Here is an 18619-nt window from a genome sequence, read left to right on the forward strand (position 1 = left end):
TTTAGATTATGTCAAAAATAGCCTAAACTCAAAGGGGTGTGTTGTTTTGATCATTTTATATAATGTTATGAATCGATTTTGAAATTTAGAAATGAAACATCTAAGTGTTCGTAATTAATTTTAAGAGTTCTTACATATTATCAACTAATTTTCCAGCTCATGTTGAGGGCAAAGCAACTCGGCGCCCTAACTTTGTGTGCACGATCCTTCTATCTTAATGGATCAAGGTACGGTAGCACAGATGGAGCTTCATGCACATGCATAGAGGATGAGACTTATGCTCCAAAGTCTAACTACAAGTGCTATCAAGCAGAAGTCTCATTCAACCCACAAAACACCTGTGCGGATTCAGCCTCCTCTACAACATTTTATTGGAGCTACTGGCCACTTAGCTTTTTTTTTGGAAACAAAGAGTTCCGGCTTTTGCATCAAATGTGTACAGCCATTACACGTCAATTATTAACTCAATGAACATGTGCTTGAATAATAAAGCTAACTTGATAGAACTAAATATCGTGACTATGTATAACACTAGCCACACTCAAGTCTTGCATTTGATCGCCATCCATGATTCGCAAAGACTTCCATCGCCACCACTTCCAAGGCTTGACACACATCAAGAATTTGTTGATGTGTTTCCTTCTTCTGTAGAAGTCTCCAGAACCTTAACCAATGAGTACCTCTGAAAATGACCTGCACAATTGATGGGATTGGTTTGTGATTAAAAGTCACCTCATTTCGAGTAAGCTAAATAGACCACAATAAAGCTGATGTTCCAGTAAGAAGTAATTTTTTGTATCTCAGATCACTATTACTTGCCCAAGACCCGATAATATGATTAATGTTAATGGGCATTTCTATTTTTAGAGCAAAGTAAATTATTCTCCAAATATTTTTGGCAATATAGCAATCAAAAAAAAGGTGTTGTATACTCTCATTTCGGTTGCAAAAGCAACAAGTCAAGCTACCTTTCCATCGTCTTCTGGCTAAATTATCTTTTGTGAGGATTGCTCCTCGACCTAAATTCCACAGAAAGACTTTTATTTTCAAGGGGATCTTAAGCTTCCAAATCATCTTATTCCGATTGTTGCTAGGATTATACATCAACAAATGGTACATGGATTGGACTGAGAAAATTCCATTTTTATGCCCGTCCCAAACAAATTTGTCGCTAGATGGGTTCAAACTAACCGAACCTAGCAAATATAGCAAGTTTTGCCACTCCACTAATTTAATTCCCGTAATTGTTCTACGAAAAGATAAATTAAGGTTTGTATCTAGACAAACTTGTGCAACCAAGGCCGACTTATTACGCACTACATTAAAAAGGTTAGGGAATCGCTCACTAAGAGATCGGCTGGTTAACCATTTATCCTTCCAAAATCTGGTAGCTTGCCCATCCCTCACTTGGAAGTGGCCCCATCTAAGGAATTGATCCTTAATAGCCATTAGACCTGACCAGAAGTGGGAATCACCCGGTCTTCTGGATATTTGAGTAAGGGATTTATCTCCTAGATATTTATTTTTGAGTAATTGTTGCCACATCCCATCCTCATTAAGTAGTTTGTATAACCATTTGCTGAGTAAGCAAATATTTTTAACAGCCAGGTTAGAGACACCTAAACCTCGTAGCACTTTGGGTTGACAAACAACATGCCACCTAGCTAGCCTATACTTCATTTTACTGCTCCCCCCCTGCCAAAAAAATCTGGACCGAATGGTATCTAGTTTCTTCAAGACGCCCACCGGTAACTCAAAGAAAGACATCATGAAGATAGGTAGACTGCTTATCACAGAATTAAGCAAGACCAACCGTCCACCTGAAGATAAAAATTTGGCCTTCCATGTACTAAGCCTCTTTTCAAACCGATCAATAACACCGTGCCAGTCACTATTTCTTAGCCTTCGATGAATCATTGGAATTCCAAGATATTTGAAAGGCAATGTTCCAATTCCACAACTAAATAGATGTGAATATTGCAATTCATATTCCTTAGCCAATCCGTAGCAAAATAACTCACTTTTATGGAAGTTTATTTTAAGCCCAGACATTTGTTCAAAAACAGTCAAAAATAGCTTGATGTTCCGAGCATGTTCAAGATTGTGGTCTAAGAAAACCATCGTATCATCAGCATACTGAAGGATAGACAAACCCCCTCGAATCAGATGCGGAACAATTCCTTGGAATTGATTTTCCTCTTTCGCTCTTGCGAACAGAATTGCTAGCATGTCAGCAACAATATTGAATAAAATTGGCGACAAGGGATCCCCTTGACGAAGGCCCTTAAAAGTGCAAAAGAAAGGACCAACTACATCATTCACTTTAACATCAACATGACCTCCGGAAACAATTTTTTGGATCCAAGCACACCAAGATGGAGAGAAACCCTTCATACGCATTGCTTGCTGGAGAGAACTCCATTTCACTTTATCATAAGCCTTCTCGAAGTCTAATTTAATGATAACTCCATCTAACTTTTTCCTTTGTAACTCATGAATGGATTCGTGGAGGATAATAACTCCTTCTAGGATATTACGACCAGGCATAAAAGCTGTCTGTGAGGGGCTGACAATTCTGTCTGCTACTAGACCTATTCGATTTGTGAGAACTTTAGTAATGATTTTGAATGACACATTAAGTAAGCAAATAGGTCTGTAATCCTGTATTTTATTTGCATTGTCTTTCTTTGGAATTAAAGTGATTATTCCAAAATTTAAGCTGTGAACCGGTAGGGAATTTTTATGAAAGTCCACAAACAGCGCAAACAGATCAAACTTAATAATTTCCCAAAACACTTGATAAAACTCAGCTGGAAAACCATCTGGTCCAGGAGCTTTATTATGTTCCATATTAAATACTGCCTTTTTAACCTCTTCTATAGTAAAATTAGCAGTTAGTATTTCATTCTCAGAGTCCGAAACTTGGGGAATATCATGAGTATTAGATTCCTCAAGTTCGATCAATGTTGTGTCTGGTTTACTAAAGAGGTTTTTGTAATAACTCGTAATATGTTGTTTAAGCTCTTCCTCGTCTGATATACAAGAACCAGCATCATCCTCCAAAGAATAAATTCATTGTCTCCGATGCTTGCCATTAGCCACTAGATGAAAATATTTTGTATTATCATCCCCCTCGAGGAGATGATTGACCTTAGCCCTCTGGAAGAGTCGAACTTCTTCCTCTCTCATAATAGTGGCTAGCCTATCATTAGCAAAATCTTTAGTGCTCAACTCGTTAGGCGATAAGCAAGTAATTTCCGCCTTTTTATCAAGTTCATCAATCAACTCAGCAAGTTGCTTCTTTTCCTTTTTTATTAACCCTGCTGAATTCTTTGCCCATCCCCTTAGATATTGTCGTAAAGCTCTAATCTTGTTCTGCCATACTTGAATGGCAGTTTCTCCTCTATTTTCTTGTTGCCAAATAGAGCTAACCATATCATGAAAACCCTCTCTAATTAACCAGCCTAGCTCAAATTTGAACTCGTAGTAATTTCCTAGGTTCGTGGAGGTTTTGCCATTAAGTAGTAATGGTGTATGGTCAGACCGAGATCTATCAAGCGCATGGACTGTGACGTTAGGAAATTTAAGTTCCCATTCAGAGCTCATTAACACCCTATCTAGCTTTTCAAAAGTAGGTGGAGCCAAATCATTCGCCCAAGTAAATTGACGTCCCACCATTTCTATTTCCCGCAATTCTAAATTTTCTATGATAGCGTTAAACAAATTAGGCCATCGATAATTAAAATTTGCATTACTTTTGTCTTCCGCTCTTCGCATAATATTAAAATCCCCCCTATGATAAAAGGGTGTGGTTCAGCACTGCACACACCTGCAAATTCAGCTAAGAAATCGCTCTTTAAGTCATCTTGAGTTGGCCCATAAACAGCAAAAAGGGCCCAAATGAAGCCATCTTCTTTATTTCGAAGTCGGAACTTACAATAAAAATCTCCTTCGTCTATAGCTCCAATGTCATAGACACCCGGATTCACGCCTAACATCATCCCTCCTGACCTCCCTCTAGGTGGCATTAGGTGCCAAAGAAAATCAACACCACCACAGAAATGTCTCAAAGTGGATTCCGAGAAAGATCTACGACCCGTTTCCATGAGAGCAATAAAGTCGAGTCTATGTTCTCTAGCAAGTTGGGATAGGTAATTATGTTTGGCCAAATCCCCTAGTCCTCTACAATTCCAAAAAAATCCCTTCATTTCAAACTAATCTTGGAGGGTGTAACTGGCTTTTTGGAAGGGCGATTAACCTTCCCCTTTAAAATAGACCTATTCGCCTTCTTTCTACGCGGCGCCACAGTAAGCTCACAACATCGATCTAAGCCACACAACTCAGAATCATCGTCCCATCTATCAGTAATATGGGATAATTCATCATCTAACACGGCCTCCTCCTCATCGTGAAAATTATTCACACTAAAGGGTAATGTAGACTTTGCGGCTACCGTGAGCCTATCAATCTCAATATTTTTAATAGAAACTACGGACTGTAGCACCTTATTTTCAGTACTACCAAGAGTAATCCCAATCTTTTCACAATTTGAAGCAATGAATTTCGGATCAAAAGGAATGAAGGATAACTCACTGGTTTCCAGATTACGTTTTGCTCCCAAGCGCTGTGCTTTTGTCAATATATCTTCATCCGTATTAGTCCTCTTGACGCTTATTCTGGAATCCCCTTGACTAAGCTTTTCGGTCTTTACCCTCTTAGCAAGAGAATTAGACATAATTGCTTCCTGCAATGCCATTATTACATGATTATCTGATTGAGCCCTTAAAGAAAGTGCTTGTCTCATTTCATTATTTGTCATATTGGCCTTGATATTAAATTCTTTACATAATACCTGGAGGACAGAGCGAGGTACCTCAGCAAAGGAATTAACATCTCCCAGGTGAATGGCTCTCTCCTGTGTATCTGATTGAAATAACGGATTATCAGTATGATCAGACACGTGACAAAGCAATGAAGGAAAATTTGCAAAACCCTTCTGGTGATTAAGTAAATTACCAGTAGACATAATTAGTTCGTCGATCAACTCGTTGTCCACCTGGGAATTATTACTGGCATCAATTAAAGCCAAACCAGCACCACCACCACTAAGTGGCTTTGATGCAGCCTGGGTCTGCAAACTGTCATCAGCCAAATTCAGCCCGCCAGCACCATCCGTCATACCAGCAAGTATCGAACAGCTTGGAACCAGATCGTAAAGGCTGCTAAGATTCGCATCCTCGCCAACATTTTCTGGTGTCTGATCAAGATCACCAGGTGAGAGATCGGTAAGGCCAATTTTTGGTTCCAGAACGAGTGCTTCGGCAGACTTAGGTACTAGCAGAGCATACTGAGCAGAACAAGAGGAGGAAGTTGGCATCAAAGTTGTCGGCTCATTGAAAGTCGAATCTTCAGACTCAACACCTGTTCCTATCGTTGAGCCATAATTGTTCTGATTCCCTTGCAGAACCACCATCCCCATGACTAAAGCTCCATCGTTTGGCTTATTATGATCACTCTGTAAGGAATTATCCCGCATGACCGTGTCTTCTGCTACCTCCTCCATTGGAAAAGAATCATTTCCATGCTTTTCAGAATAATCTTCATTCTCTCCTTGTTCCTTATCATCTCCGTCCCGATAATCCATGTTATCCTTGTCAATCCATCTCCCATCTTTGAGAACCTTATCAACTTTGAAGAAGATCTCGTAAAGCCCTTCACCAACTATTATTTCTGCAGACTCCGGAATATGATTCACATCCGTCACTGCCACCAAAATACGGACCACCCCCATTTTCCGAGTGTATCGCATATCCACTTTCTGTGTTGCACCCAAAATAGATCCTACTGCCCACAAAGGAAGAAAGGAGCGGATCTCAAAAGGAACCCCATAAACATTCACCCAAGCTTTCTGCAGATAAGAAATTGGTTCTATTTTTTGGTTAACCTCCTGAATAACTAAAATACCTTCTCCACCCAGTGTATGAACATACTTCATAGCTATCATGCGTTGAAGCTCAACCCTGCATGGAAACGGTACTAGAAAACTGTCTGCATGCTTCTGAACTGACCAATTCCACTTCACTGGTATAAGTTTAGAGAGTTCAGACTTAACAAGTTCAGCAGTAACATTACCTTCCTTCACGGTTATGAATGCAGTTACACCATCCGACCTTGGAATAACACCCTTTGCACCCCCAAGTATGAATCTGGAAGAAACCAGACTCACCACCTGCAAAACCACATAGAGCTGCCTGCGGCTTCGGTCCGTTAAACACCGGGCACTCCTCGGGGACATGATTGTCTTCGCAAATTTCACAACAAAGTTCATCCCGTCGTTTCTTCCCCTTGTCAGCAACGCCGGATGTAACGTCTGCAACCTGTTTACAAGCCGGCTCGGTCTGCATACCACTACTGTGAGCTACAATCACCCTGGCATCAGAGCCGAACGACCCACCATACGTGTGAAACCGGTTGCCGCGGCGACGCCATGAACCACGCCCTCGAACTTCCCAGTTTTCCCGACCACGGGACGACCAACTGTCAAGACCCGAGGAACGACCACGTACCTGCTGGCGTCGGCGATCCATCACTCTCCAGCCCTCAGGATCAGTTTCCTCCTTAGCCATGTCACTAGAGTTGATGGCCGACTTGAGGACGTCGGCGTACGTTTTGAGAACAGGAAATGGCGGCTGGTGATAGAATGGCGAGAGAACAGGGTTCCCAGGTTTTGGCGTACTAAAAACTTTCTGACGGAGTAAATGAAGGCCAGGATTACGGCTGGCCCAGCAGAGAGTGGCTGACGCCAGAAAACACTGCGAACCCGTTTCCTTCTGCGGGCTCAATTCTTGCGCTGGTGTCTGGCCCACAGAGTAAGAAGGCTGGTACACAACACGCGAACGTGATCCCTCAGTAAAGTCGTCCAGCACACATGGCGGAATTAGCGGCACATACTGTTTCCTTTCCAAATGAACTGGAGAGATATTTGAATTTGAACGGCATAGAGGAATCAGATCGAAATGGCTGACTTCCTTCCTCAACGTCGGCGAGCAAATGCGTCGAGCAGCAGCCTTCTTTGCTGAAGCCATCACATGGCCGAGAGTAACGACCGGTGACGAACTTTGCTTCAGCAAGGAACCTTCCCAGGGATTGATCACAGCAGCAAGTTTTTGAGTACGTACCTTAGGCAACGCATGGCGCCCAACAGTCCGGCGAAAAAAATCCTCGCACCTCCTTGAAAACAGCTTCCTTGCCGCCTGGTCCTCCTCCAGACGGATTGCCGAACGCTTAATCCGCGCAAGGCGATGAGCTTCCGTCCACCAAAACCGAGGACGAGGTCCCACAAGCCTCCCACCGACTATCGCCATCGATGTCCTCGGTTATGAGAAACCTATCTGTTTCAAATACATTGCACACGAAAACAGGGGTGTATGTTGGAGAGAGAGAGATAGAGAGAGAGGGAGAGAGAGAAAGAGAGAGAGAGGGAGAGAGGGCTACTTAGCTACAGTTGTTCATGCCACTACCTCACCTCCAGGAAAGGAGCCTGCATCTAGTAACAGAAGCAATCATCCTCACAATCATCGTTAGAATATAGAAAATGATTATGTACGGCCATCTAAAGAGACAGACAGAAGCATTTCTCAACCTAGAATTGCTAGACCTGGTGTATATTCTGAGCTGGTTAATTTCAGGTCATCTAATAATGGAAGCACTCATTAGGCAACGTAGATGGGTACTAACTATTCTTATCAGATTTTATCCGATAGCGATTCTTCTAATAACAAGGCACATAGTCAACGTAACTTTCCTGAGGGAAAGATGGCTTATAACCCTTCTCTGAACAATGAACTCAGGAAGGGGTACCCAAAAGCTGGTTATGCAAAGCCAAAGCAGAGTTTTTTAGGACCATCTGTGATGAATTCCAGTTCACCATCATAAATAAGGAGTCAAGGGCATCGTAGCCTGCCCCATGCAAAACATCATTCTAATCATTTTAATTCAGATGTCAGGCGAGATGAAGTACAAACTCGGAATCCATCAGGTCCCAATACTTTTATTGGTTCTGGCAACAAAATTTAGGGTTCTACAGGAACGATAAAAGCTCATAGTGGAGGACCTCAATCTAACTTAAGATCATTGAAGTCATTGCGGTCAGTTGAGCAGTATTACCATACACTGCAGCAAATGAAATGGGGTCCAATGACCGAGCATGTTCTGGATAATCTTCATTACAAGATAGATGTGTTCTAGGCAAATCAAGTACTCAAGCTGCTTCATGACCACACTGTCGCTCTTGGTTTCTTTCAATGGTTAAAAAGGCAACCTAGATTCAAACATGATGGTCATACTTACATGATATGCATCATTGGACAAGCCAGACAATTCATCGCTTTGAAGAAACTTCTGGATGAGATGAGCCAAGCTCACTGCAAACCAACTTTGGTGACATACAACAGAATAATACATGCATATTGCCGTGCAAATTATCTTAAGGAGGATGTTAAAGTATTTGAGGAAATGCAGGAAGCTAGTTATGAGCCTGATTAGGTTACATATTGTACATTGATTGATATTCATGCTAAAGCTGGATACCTGGACATTGCAATGAATTTATACGGTAGGATGCAAGAAGTAGGACTCACTAGATACGTTCACCTACAGTGCCATGGTTAATTGCCTGGGTAAAGGTGGCTAATTAGCTGTTGCTTATAAGCTTTTCTGTGAGATGCTTGAAAATGGATGCACACCTAACCTTGTTACTTACAACATTATGATTGCGCTCCAGGTTAAAGCAAGAAATTATGAAAAAATTGTTAAATTGTACAAAGACATGCAGGTTGCTGGGTTCCATCCTGACAAAATAACTTACATCATTGTTATGGAAGTTCTTGGTCATTGTGGTCATCAGGATGAGGCTGAGGCTGTTTTCATTGAAATGAGGTGTGATTGGGATCCTGATGAGCTAGTATATGGACTTTTGGTCGATCTCTGGGGCAAAGCTGTCAATGTTTACAAAGCACAAGGATGATACCAAGCAATGCTTCAGGATAGTTTGCAGGCTAACATGCCTACCTGCAATTCTCTCTTGAGTGCTTTTCTGAAGATGAACAGATTTCGAGATGCCGACATTGTGCTCCAGAACATGCTTGTTTAGGGGCTCGTTCCAACGGTGCAGACTTATACCTTGCTGCTCAGCTGCTGCACCGAGGCTTAGGCATAAATGGGTTTGGGCTGCTAGCTCATGGCCATCACTGGACATCCAGCTCACATGTTCCTATTGTACTTGCCTGATGCAGAACCTGGTGGCCACAACGTCAGAGATCACATCGGGTATTTCTTGGACATGATGCATAGTGAGGACAGAGAGAGTAAAAGGGGTCTAATTGATGTTGTCATTGACTTCTTGCACAAGTATGGTCTCAAGGAGGAAGCAGGCCTTATATGGGAGGTTGCTGCGCAAAAGAACGTGTACCCAAATTCTGAGGGAGAAGAGCTCGATGTATTGGCTCATCAACCTTCACTTGATGTCTGAGGGCACAACAGTGACTGCTCTGTCCAGGACACTTGCCTGGTTCCATAGGCAGATTCGGACATCGGGCACTGGCCCTGAAAGAATTCACATTGTCACTGGCTAGGGCAGGAGGAGCAGGGTAACTGGATCTTTGTTTGTTAGGCAATCAGTTCAAAAGCTCCTAAACCTGTTTTAATTCTCGTTCTTCAACACCCGTGGAAATACTTAGCTGCTTCGTCGGTTGTGGGGAGCTAATCAACAAATGGTTGCACAATCTTGCACTTGTTGTAAGCTTGCAGTGAGGTCATTGAATTATTTAATTAGGCACGGTTTTATGGAAAAATCGGCTTGGGATATATAAAGATGTAAAATTTGCTATTTTGCTACTCTCGGTTTTGACTCTATGTTATTATGACATCTCGTATCTATGATTAGTATGACCATCTGTGTCTATGATTTGTGGGACTGATTGCATACTGGCGAAGCCCACAAATAATAATGGCAAAATTGCAAATGGCTCTATGAAGATGTGCGCCATATATAGTTAGCTCCATAGATCAGGTGTAGTTTGGTAGCCAAATAGTATATCTTGGAAACTATTTATTGTGATTGTGGTAACATATAGAGATGGCATTGTTCGTTTAGCATGAGATGGAATTTCTCTCAATTAGCCACTGAGGATTATTACTCCATGAGGTGTTCCATGTTCCAATTCTTCATTTAACTTAAGTGACAGGTTGCTAAAAACAAGTATTGGTTATAGGGAGTTGAGTAAGAAGAATCATCATATTTGGATGCACATTTTGATGGTCAAGTACAATTCACAACGTGTTTAACTAGATTTGTCATTCTAGATTGCACTTTGTACACCTAGATTGTTACTACTATCATGCAGAATGCTATATGTGCCCCATCTTAGGTAGTGTTACAATTCAATAGCAAATGTGAGCATGTATCTCTCTAATCCAGGTCATCTTGGAATATCATCATCTTGATTACAAATTTTTGTTGACATTCCTGAATCATTCCCAGATAATCCAAGGGGTCTGTTCATCACAAAATCAATTTCCTTCTCTGATACTTCCATGCAAACATGACTGTTGTTCTGGGAGATCGCTAGTCGATGCCAATGTGACTATGTGTAAGGAAAATGGACCCCGAGCCATTTGGCTCAATAGATTTTGGTGTTTGATGATCAACATAACATGTGGACTAATGTGTTTTGTGAGTGTTTATGTTTGTAGTTCACAGGATACTAAAGTTACTTGGACTAAGCCATTGAGGAAAGCAACACCTCAAAAGAAGAGATTATGAAGATCACAAGTGAAGGTCAACAAGTATTAAGCAAAGTCCAAGAAACGAAGAATAGTGTTACCATGGTGGACTGTTCGGCTGAGAGCACTGGACTGTCCGATGCCACACGTCGGACTGTCCGGTGCACCAGGGAATAGTAGCCCAACGGCTAGTTCCCAGTGGCACTGGCAGAGAGAAACCACCGGATTGTCTGGTGTAAAAGCCTGCAGCGCCAACGGTCACCTGCGGTGTCAGATATCCAACGGTTAGGTGCACCGGACAGGGGCACCGGACTACCTGGTGTGCCGCAGAGCAGCAGCTTTTCTCCAACGGCTGGAATCGTGTTGGGGCCTATAAATACCACCCCCAACAGGTCATTTCAAGGTGTGGGAGCCCAAACAACATACCAAGGCATAGTATAGACATTTTCAAGTGCTAATACACCCAAGTGCTTAATAGAATCACTCGGTGATTAGCGTAGGTGCTTTGCGAAGTGCTTAGGTTAGTTAGACCACTCTAGCGCTTGCTCTAGGTGAATCCTAGTTAGTTGAGTGAGTTTAGAAAAACCACACAACCCCTCGGCTCTTGCGTGAGCCATTGTAATTGTACCGAGTGGGGCGAGAGTCTTGCGAGACCGTGACAACCGCGTTTGTATCACGGCCGCCACCGTGTACCGGAGGGAACGAGGCCCGCAGCGTTTTCGGCCGAAAGCTCGATAGTGGAGACGGCGGGGATGAGAGCACCTAGAGGGGGGGGTGAATAGGTGATCCTGTAAAAACTTCAAACTTAAGCCACAAAAACTTGTTAAGTGTTAGCACGATTATTGCCAAGTGGCTAAGGTGAAGTCTCAACAAAACACAGTACCACAAGAGAATCAAGCACAGAGTGACACAGTGGTTTTATCCCGTGGTTCGGCCAAGACCAACGCTTGCCTACTCCGTGCACACCGGACAGTCCGGTGCTGTCTTCCGACCGTTGGCACGGCCACGTGTCCCGCGCGGATTGCGCGGCCGACCGTTGGCCCTGGCCGACCGTTGGCTCACCGGACAGTCCGGTGCACACCGGACAGTCCGGTGAATTTTAGCCGTACGCCGCCGGCCAATTTTCCGAGAGCAGCCAGTTCGAGACGCGCCAGCCTGGCGCACCGGACACTGTCCGGTGCACACCGGACAGTCCGGTGCTCCAGACCGAGCTGGGTCTTGGCAGCACACAGCCAAGTCCCTTCTCCTTTTCTCTATTCTTCTTCTTTCTGTTTCTAACACTTAGACAAATATATTAGTACTTAAAACCAATGTACTAAGGCTTAGAAACATACCTTTACTTCATGATTTTCACTTTGTTCATCCATGTACATAAATTCACATTTAGGCCCTTGTGTTTGCACTCAATCACCAAAATACTTAGAAATGGCCCAAGGGCACATTTCCCTTTCAATCTCCCCCTTTTTGGTGATTTATGCCAACACAACATAAAGCAAGTGGAACAAGTGCAAAATCACTTCAAATAAAAACTCAAATTGGTTTTGATTCAATTTTGGCATATATGGATCATCCTTTGCCACCACTTGGTTTGTTTTTGCAAATCAAACTCAAATCTCTATCTCTAAGTCAAACACACATGTTGAAGTATAGAGAGAGTCATTCCAAAAGAGATTGATCAAAGATTTCAAAAACTCCCCCTATTTCCCATAATCAATACTTCTCCCAACAAGGAGCCAACTTTTGACAAGAGAGACAATAAGAGACAATAAAAGCTTTTGACAAAACAAAAACTCTATTCTACTATTTTCAAAATCTCTCAAGTGGTAGCTGATCCATTTATCACTTTGGCCTTTATTTTCTCCCCCTTTGGCATCAAGCACCAAAACGGGATCAATCTTGGCCTATTAACCCCATTGCCTCACCAAAGTCTTCAATTAAGAGCAAATGGCAATAAGATTTCATGAGATGAACTTGGAATTAGTTACCCTCTCATCGGAGTGCAGTGGAAGTCTTTCATGGTCCAAGTCCACCTTTTCCCTTTCAATCCTCCTTCGAGACTAAATTATCAAACTCAAGCACATGGTTAGTCTTAAAGGGTCAAGTTGTAACACATCTCCCCCTACACATGTGCATCACTTTGCAACGGACTTGTGAGGTCCAGGGAGTGTTTGTACAACTTGAGCACCATAATAAGCAACATAATGCAAAAAGGAACATGATCAAAAGCATAACTACATGTATGCTACAATGCAATCCAGGTTCCGCGAATCTAAGACATTTAGCTCACTACGCAACCTGCAAAAGGTCTTCTCATCTAGAGGCTTAGTGAAGATATCGGCTAGCTGGTTCTCGGTGCTAACGTGAAACACTTCGATATCTCCCTTTTGCTGGTGGTCTCTCAAAAAGTGATGCCGGATGTCTATGTGCTTTGTGCGGCTGTGTTCAACAGGATTCTCCGCCATGCGGATAGCACTCTCATTGTCACATAGGAGTGGGACTTTGCTCAGATTGTAGCCAAAGTCCCTGAGGGTTTGCCTCATCCAAAGTAGTTGCGCGCAACACTGTCCTGCGGCAACATACTCGGCCTCAGCGGTGGATAGGGCAACGGAAGTTTGTTTCTTAGAGTTCCATGACACCAGGGACCTTCCTAAGAATTGGCACGTCCCCGATGTACTCTTCCTATCGACCTTACATCCAGCATAGTCGGAGTCTGAGTATCCAACTAAGTCAAAGGTAGACCCCTTTGGATACCAGAGCCCGAAGCAAGGCGTAGCAACCAAATATCTAAGAATTCGCTTCACCGCCACTAAGTGACACTCCTTAGGATCGGATTGAAATCTAGCACACATGCATACGCTAAGCATAATATCCGGTCTACTAGCACATAAGTAAAGCAAAGAACCTATCATTGACCGGTATGCTTTTTGATCAACGGACTTACCTCCTTTGTTGAGGTCGGTGTGTCCGTCGGTCCCCATCGGAGTCTTTGCGGGCTTGGCGTCCTTCATCCCAAACCGCTTTAGCAGATCTTGCGTGTACTTCGTTTGGGAGATGAAGGTGCCGTCCTTGAGTTGCTTCACTTGGAACCCAAGGAAGTAGTTCAACTCGCCCATCATCGACATCTCGAATTTCTGCGTCATCACCCTGCTAAACTCTTCACAAGACTTTTGGTTAGTAGAACCAAATATTATGTCATCGACATAAATTTGGCACACAAACAAATCACCATTACAAGTCTTAGTAAAAAGAGTTGGATCGGCTTTCCCAACCTTGAAAGCATTAGTAATTAAGAAATCTCTAAGGCATTCATACCATGCTCTTGGGGCTTGCTTAAGTCCATAGAGCGCCTTAGAGAGCTTACACACATGGTCGGGGTACCGTTCATCCTCGAAGCCAGGGGGTTGCTCCACGTACACCTCCTCCTTGATTGGCCCGTTGAGGAAAGCGCTCTTCACATCCATTTGAAACAACCTGAAAGAATGGTGAGCGGCATATGCTAGCAAGATTCGAATTGACTCTAGCCTAGCCACAGGAGCAAAGGTCTCCTCGAAATCCAAACCTGCGACTTGGGCATAACCTTTTGCCACAAGTCGAGCCTTGTTCCTCGTCACCACCCCGTGCTCGTCCTGTTTGTTGCGGAACACCCACTTGGTTCCCACAACATTTTGCTTCGGACGAGGCACCAGTGTCCAAACTTCATTGCGCTTGAAGTTGTTTAACTCCTCTTGCATGGCCAACACCCAGTCCGGATCTAGCAAGGCCTCTTCTACCCTGAAAGGCTCAATAGAAGAGACAAAGGAGTAATGTTCACAAAAATTGACTAATCGAGATCGAGTAGTTACTCCCTTGCTAATGTCACCCAGAATTTGATCGACGGGATGATCCCTTTGAATCATCGCTCGAACTTGGGTTGGAGGTGCCGGTTGCGCTTCTTCCTCCACCACAGGATCATCTTGTGCTCCCCCTTGATCACACGCCTCCTGTTGATGAACCTGTTCATCGTCTTGAGTTGGGGGTTTCACCATAGTTGAGGAAGAAGGTTGATCTTGCTCTTCTTGATCCTGTGGTCGCACATCACCAATCGCCATGGTTCGTATAGCGGCCGTCGGAACATCTTCTTCATCTACATCATCAAGATCAACAACTTGCTCTCTTGGAGAGCCATTAGTCTCATCAAATACAACGTCGCTAGAGACTTCAACCAAACCCGATGATTTGTTGAAGACTCTATACGCCTTTGTATTTGAGTCATAACCTAATAAAAACCCTTCTACAGCTTTGGGAGCAAACTTAGAATTTCTACCTTTCTTCACTAGAATGTAGCACTTGCTCCCAAATACACGAAAGTAAGATACATTGGGTTTGTTACCGGTTAGAAGCTCATACGACGTCTTCTTGAGGAGGCGATGAAGGTAGACCCTGTTGATGGCATGGCAAGCAGTGTTCACGGCTTCCGTCCAAAAGCACTCGGGGGTCTTGAACTCTCCTAGCATCGTCCTCGCCATGTCAATGAGCGTCCTGTTCTTCCTCTCTACCACACCATTTTGCTGTGGTGTGTAGGGAGCGGAGAACTCGTGCTTGATCCCTTCTTCTTCAAGGAACTCCTCCACTTGAAGGTTCTTGAATTCGGACCCGTTGTCGCTTCTTATCTTTTTCACTTTGAGCTCAAACTCATTTTGAGCCCTCCTGAGGAAGCGCTTGAGGGTCCCTTGGGTTTCAGACTTATCCTGCAAAAAGAACACCCAAGTGAAGCGGGAAAAGTCATCAACAATAACTAGACCATACTTACTTCCCCCTATGCTTAGATAGGCGACGGGTCCGAAGAGATCCATATGCAGCAGCTCCAGGGGTCTTGAAGTGGTCATCACATTCTTGCTGTGATGCGCTCCTCCCACCTGTTTCCCTGCTTGACAAGCTGCACAAGGTCTATCTTTTTCGAAATGAACATTGGTTAGACCTATCACATGTTCTCCCTTTAGAAGCTTGTGGAGGTTCTTCATCCCCACATGTGCTAAGCGGCGATGCCACAGCCAGCCCATGCAAGTCTTAGCCATTAAGCATGCATCTAGACCGGCCTCTTCTTTTGCAAAATCAACTAAATAAAGTTTGCCGTCTAATACACCCTTAAAAGCTAGTGAACCATCACTTCTTCTAAAGACAGACACATCTACATTTGTAAATAAACAATTATATCCCATTTGACATAATTGACTGACAGATAGCAAATTATATCCAAGACTCTCCACTAAGAATACATTTGATATAGAATGCTCATTAGAAATTGCAATTTTACCTAGCCCTTTTACCTTGCCTTGATTCCCATCACCGAATATAATTGAATCTTGGGAATCCTTATTTTTGACGTAGGAGGTGAACATCTTCTTCTCCCCCGTCATATGGTTTGTGCATCCGCTGTCAATAATCCAGCTTGAACCCCCGGATGCATAAACCTGCAAGGCAAATTTAGGCTTGGGTCTTAGGTACCCAACTCATGTTGGGTCCTGCAAGGTTAGCACAAATATCCTTAGGGACCCAAATGCAAGTTTTGTCTCCCTTGCATTTTGCCCCTAACTTCCTAGCAACAATTTTCTTATCCTTTCTACAAATAGCAAAGGAAGCATTTAAAGCATAATAAATTGTGGAAGGTTCATTTGCTATTTTCCTAGGAGCATGAATAACATTCCTTCTAGGCACATGATGAATAGCATTTCTTTTAGGAACAACATTTTTCCTAGTAACATTTCTATCATACACATAAGAGGAACTAGGAGCAAACATGGTATGAGAATCATAAACATATGAATCATAAGCATCATGACTTACATTTCTAGTTTGTCTTCTATCATGATACAAAAATGCATAGTTCCTTTTAGCACTAGTAGCCATAGGGGCCTTCCCTTTCTCCTTGGCGGGAATGGGAGCCTTATGGCTTGTTAAGTTCTTAGCTTCTCTCTTGAAGCCAAGTCCATCCTTAATTGAGGGGTGTCTACCAATTGTATAGGCATCCCTTGCAAATTTTAGCTTATCGAAATCATTCTTGCTAGTCTTAAGTTGAGCATTAAGACTAGCCAGTTCATCATTAAGCTTGGAAATTGAAACTAGGTGTTCACTACAAGCATTAATGTCAAAGTCTTTACACCTAGTACAAATTTCAACATGTTCTACACAAGAATTGGATTTGTTTGCTACTTCTAATTTAGCATTTAAATCATTGTTGACACCTTTCAAAGTAGAAATGGTTTCATGACAAGTAGATAGTTCAAAAGAAAGCATTTCATTTCTCTTAACTTCTAAAGCATAGGATTTTTGTGCCTCAACAAATTTATCATGCTCTTCATACAACAAATCCTCTTGCTTTTCTAAAAGTATATTCTTTTCATTCAAGGCATCAATTAATTCATTAATTTTGTCTATCTTAGATCTATCTAAGCCCTTGAACAAACATGAATAATCTACTTCATCCTCATCACTAGATTCGTCCTCACTTGAAGAAGCATAGGTAGAGTTGCGAGTACATACCTTCTTCTCTCTTGCCATAAGGCATGTGTGACGCTCGTTGGGGAAGAGGGTTGATTTGTTGAAGGCGGTGGCGGCGAGTCCTTCATTGTCGGAGTCGGACGAGGAGCAATCCGAGTCCCACTCCTTGCCTAGATGTGCCTCGCCCTGTGCCTTCTTGTAATGCTTCTTTCTTTTCCCTCTTGTTCCCCTTTTCCTGGTCACTATCATTATCAGGACAGTTAGCAATAAAATGACCAAGCTTACCGCATTTGAAGCATGATCGCTTCCCCTTGGTCTTAGTCTTGCTTGGCTGTCCATTGCGACCCTTTAGCACCGTCTTGAATCTCTTGATAATGAGGGCCATTTCTTCATCGTTGAGTCCAGCCGCCTCAATTTGTGCCACCTTGCTAGGTAGCGCCTCCTTGCTTCGTGTTGCCTTGAGAGCGAGAGGTTGCGGCTCGTTGATCGGACCATTCAAGGCGTCGTCCACATATCTCGCCTCCTTGATCATCATTCGCCCGCTAACAAATTTCCCAAGAACTTCTTCGGGCGACATCTTGGTGTACCTGGGATTTTCACGTATATTGTTCACCAAGTGAGGATCAAGAACGGTAAATGACCTTAGCATTAGGCGGACGACGTCGTGGTCCGTCCATCGCGTGCTCCCGTAGCTTCTTATCTTGTTGATAAGGGTCTTGAGCCGATTGTATGTTTGCGTTGGCTCCTCGCCCCTTATCATTGCGAACCGTCCAAGCTCGCCCTCCACCAACTCCATCTTGGTGAGTAAGGTGACGTCGTTCCCCTCATGAGAAATCTTGAGGGTGTCCCAGATTTGCTTGGCGTTATCCAAGCCGCTCACCTTATGGTATTCATTCCTGCACAAGGAAGCTAGAAGAACAGTAGTAGCTTGTGCATTCTTATGAATTTGTTCATTAATGAACATGGGACTATCCGAACTATCAAAATGCATTCCACTCTCTACAATCTCCCATATACTAGGATGGAGAGAGAATAGGTGACTACGCATTTTGTGGCTCCAAAATCCGTAGTCCTCTCCATCAAAGTGTGGGGGCTTGCCGAGTGGAATGGAGAGCAAATGAGAATGTGAACTTTGCGGAATACGAGAGTAATCAAAAGAAAAGTTCGAATTAACCGGTTTTCTTTTCTCGTAGTCGTTGTGGTCCTCGTCCTTTTGGGAAGAAGTAGACTCGTCGCTGTCGTAGTAGACGATCTCCTTGATGCGCCTGGTCTTCTTCTTCTTCCCTTCCTTCCGTCTTTGGCCCGAGCCGGAGTCGGTAGGCTTATCGTCCTTCGGCTCGTTGACGAAGGATTCCTTCTC

General features: G+C 43.3%; 1 protein-coding gene and 1 pseudogene across 3 annotated transcripts; one reads left to right on the forward strand and one right to left on the reverse strand.

Annotated features, from left to right (window-relative positions):
- Window positions 1–345: 345 nt before the first annotated feature.
- Window positions 346–7134, reverse strand: LOC103650306 (uncharacterized). 3 transcript variants are annotated; one of them, XM_008675913.4, is made up of 6 exons: window positions 6133–7134; window positions 5965–6020; window positions 5017–5841; window positions 4853–4923; window positions 4594–4744; window positions 346–693 (listed from the first exon to the last, which is right to left on the reverse strand). In XM_008675913.4, exons 1-6 carry the CDS (start codon window positions 7083–7085, stop codon window positions 617–619), a joined length of 2133 nt encoding a protein of 710 aa, XP_008674135.2. In that variant the 5' UTR covers window positions 7086–7134; the 3' UTR covers window positions 346–616. The 3 variants fall into 3 exon arrangements, with proteins under 3 accessions (XP_008674135.2, XP_008674134.2, XP_008674132.2); XM_008675912.4 differs by having other exon boundaries at window positions 5017–5844; XM_008675910.4 differs by having other exon boundaries at window positions 5017–6020.
- A 681-nt stretch (window positions 7135–7815) lies between these two features.
- LOC103652059 (pentatricopeptide repeat-containing protein At1g18900-like) lies at window positions 7816–9810 on the forward strand (annotated as a pseudogene).
- Window positions 9811–18619: the final 8809 nt, after the last annotated feature.

The sequence above is a fragment of the Zea mays genome, chromosome 3 (assembly GCF_902167145.1).
Source record: "Zea mays cultivar B73 chromosome 3, Zm-B73-REFERENCE-NAM-5.0, whole genome shotgun sequence".
In the NCBI taxonomy this organism is placed as follows: domain Eukaryota; kingdom Viridiplantae; phylum Streptophyta; class Magnoliopsida; order Poales; family Poaceae; genus Zea; species Zea mays.

Bases quoted from the DNA above. Each gene is read 5' to 3' on its own strand.
- LOC103650306 (XM_008675910.4), bottom strand. From the start codon at position 7,085: ATGGCTTCAGCAAAGAAGGCTGCTGCTCGACGCATTTGCTCGCCGACG. The intron at 4,924-5,016 runs GTAATTTACTTA...TATTTCAATCAG, and splicing joins CGAACTAATTATGTCTACTG to ATACACAGGAGAGAGCCATT. The intron at 4,745-4,852 runs GTATTATGTAAA...ATGGCATTGCAG, and splicing joins TACCTCGCTCTGTCCTCCAG to GAAGCAATTATGTCTAATTC.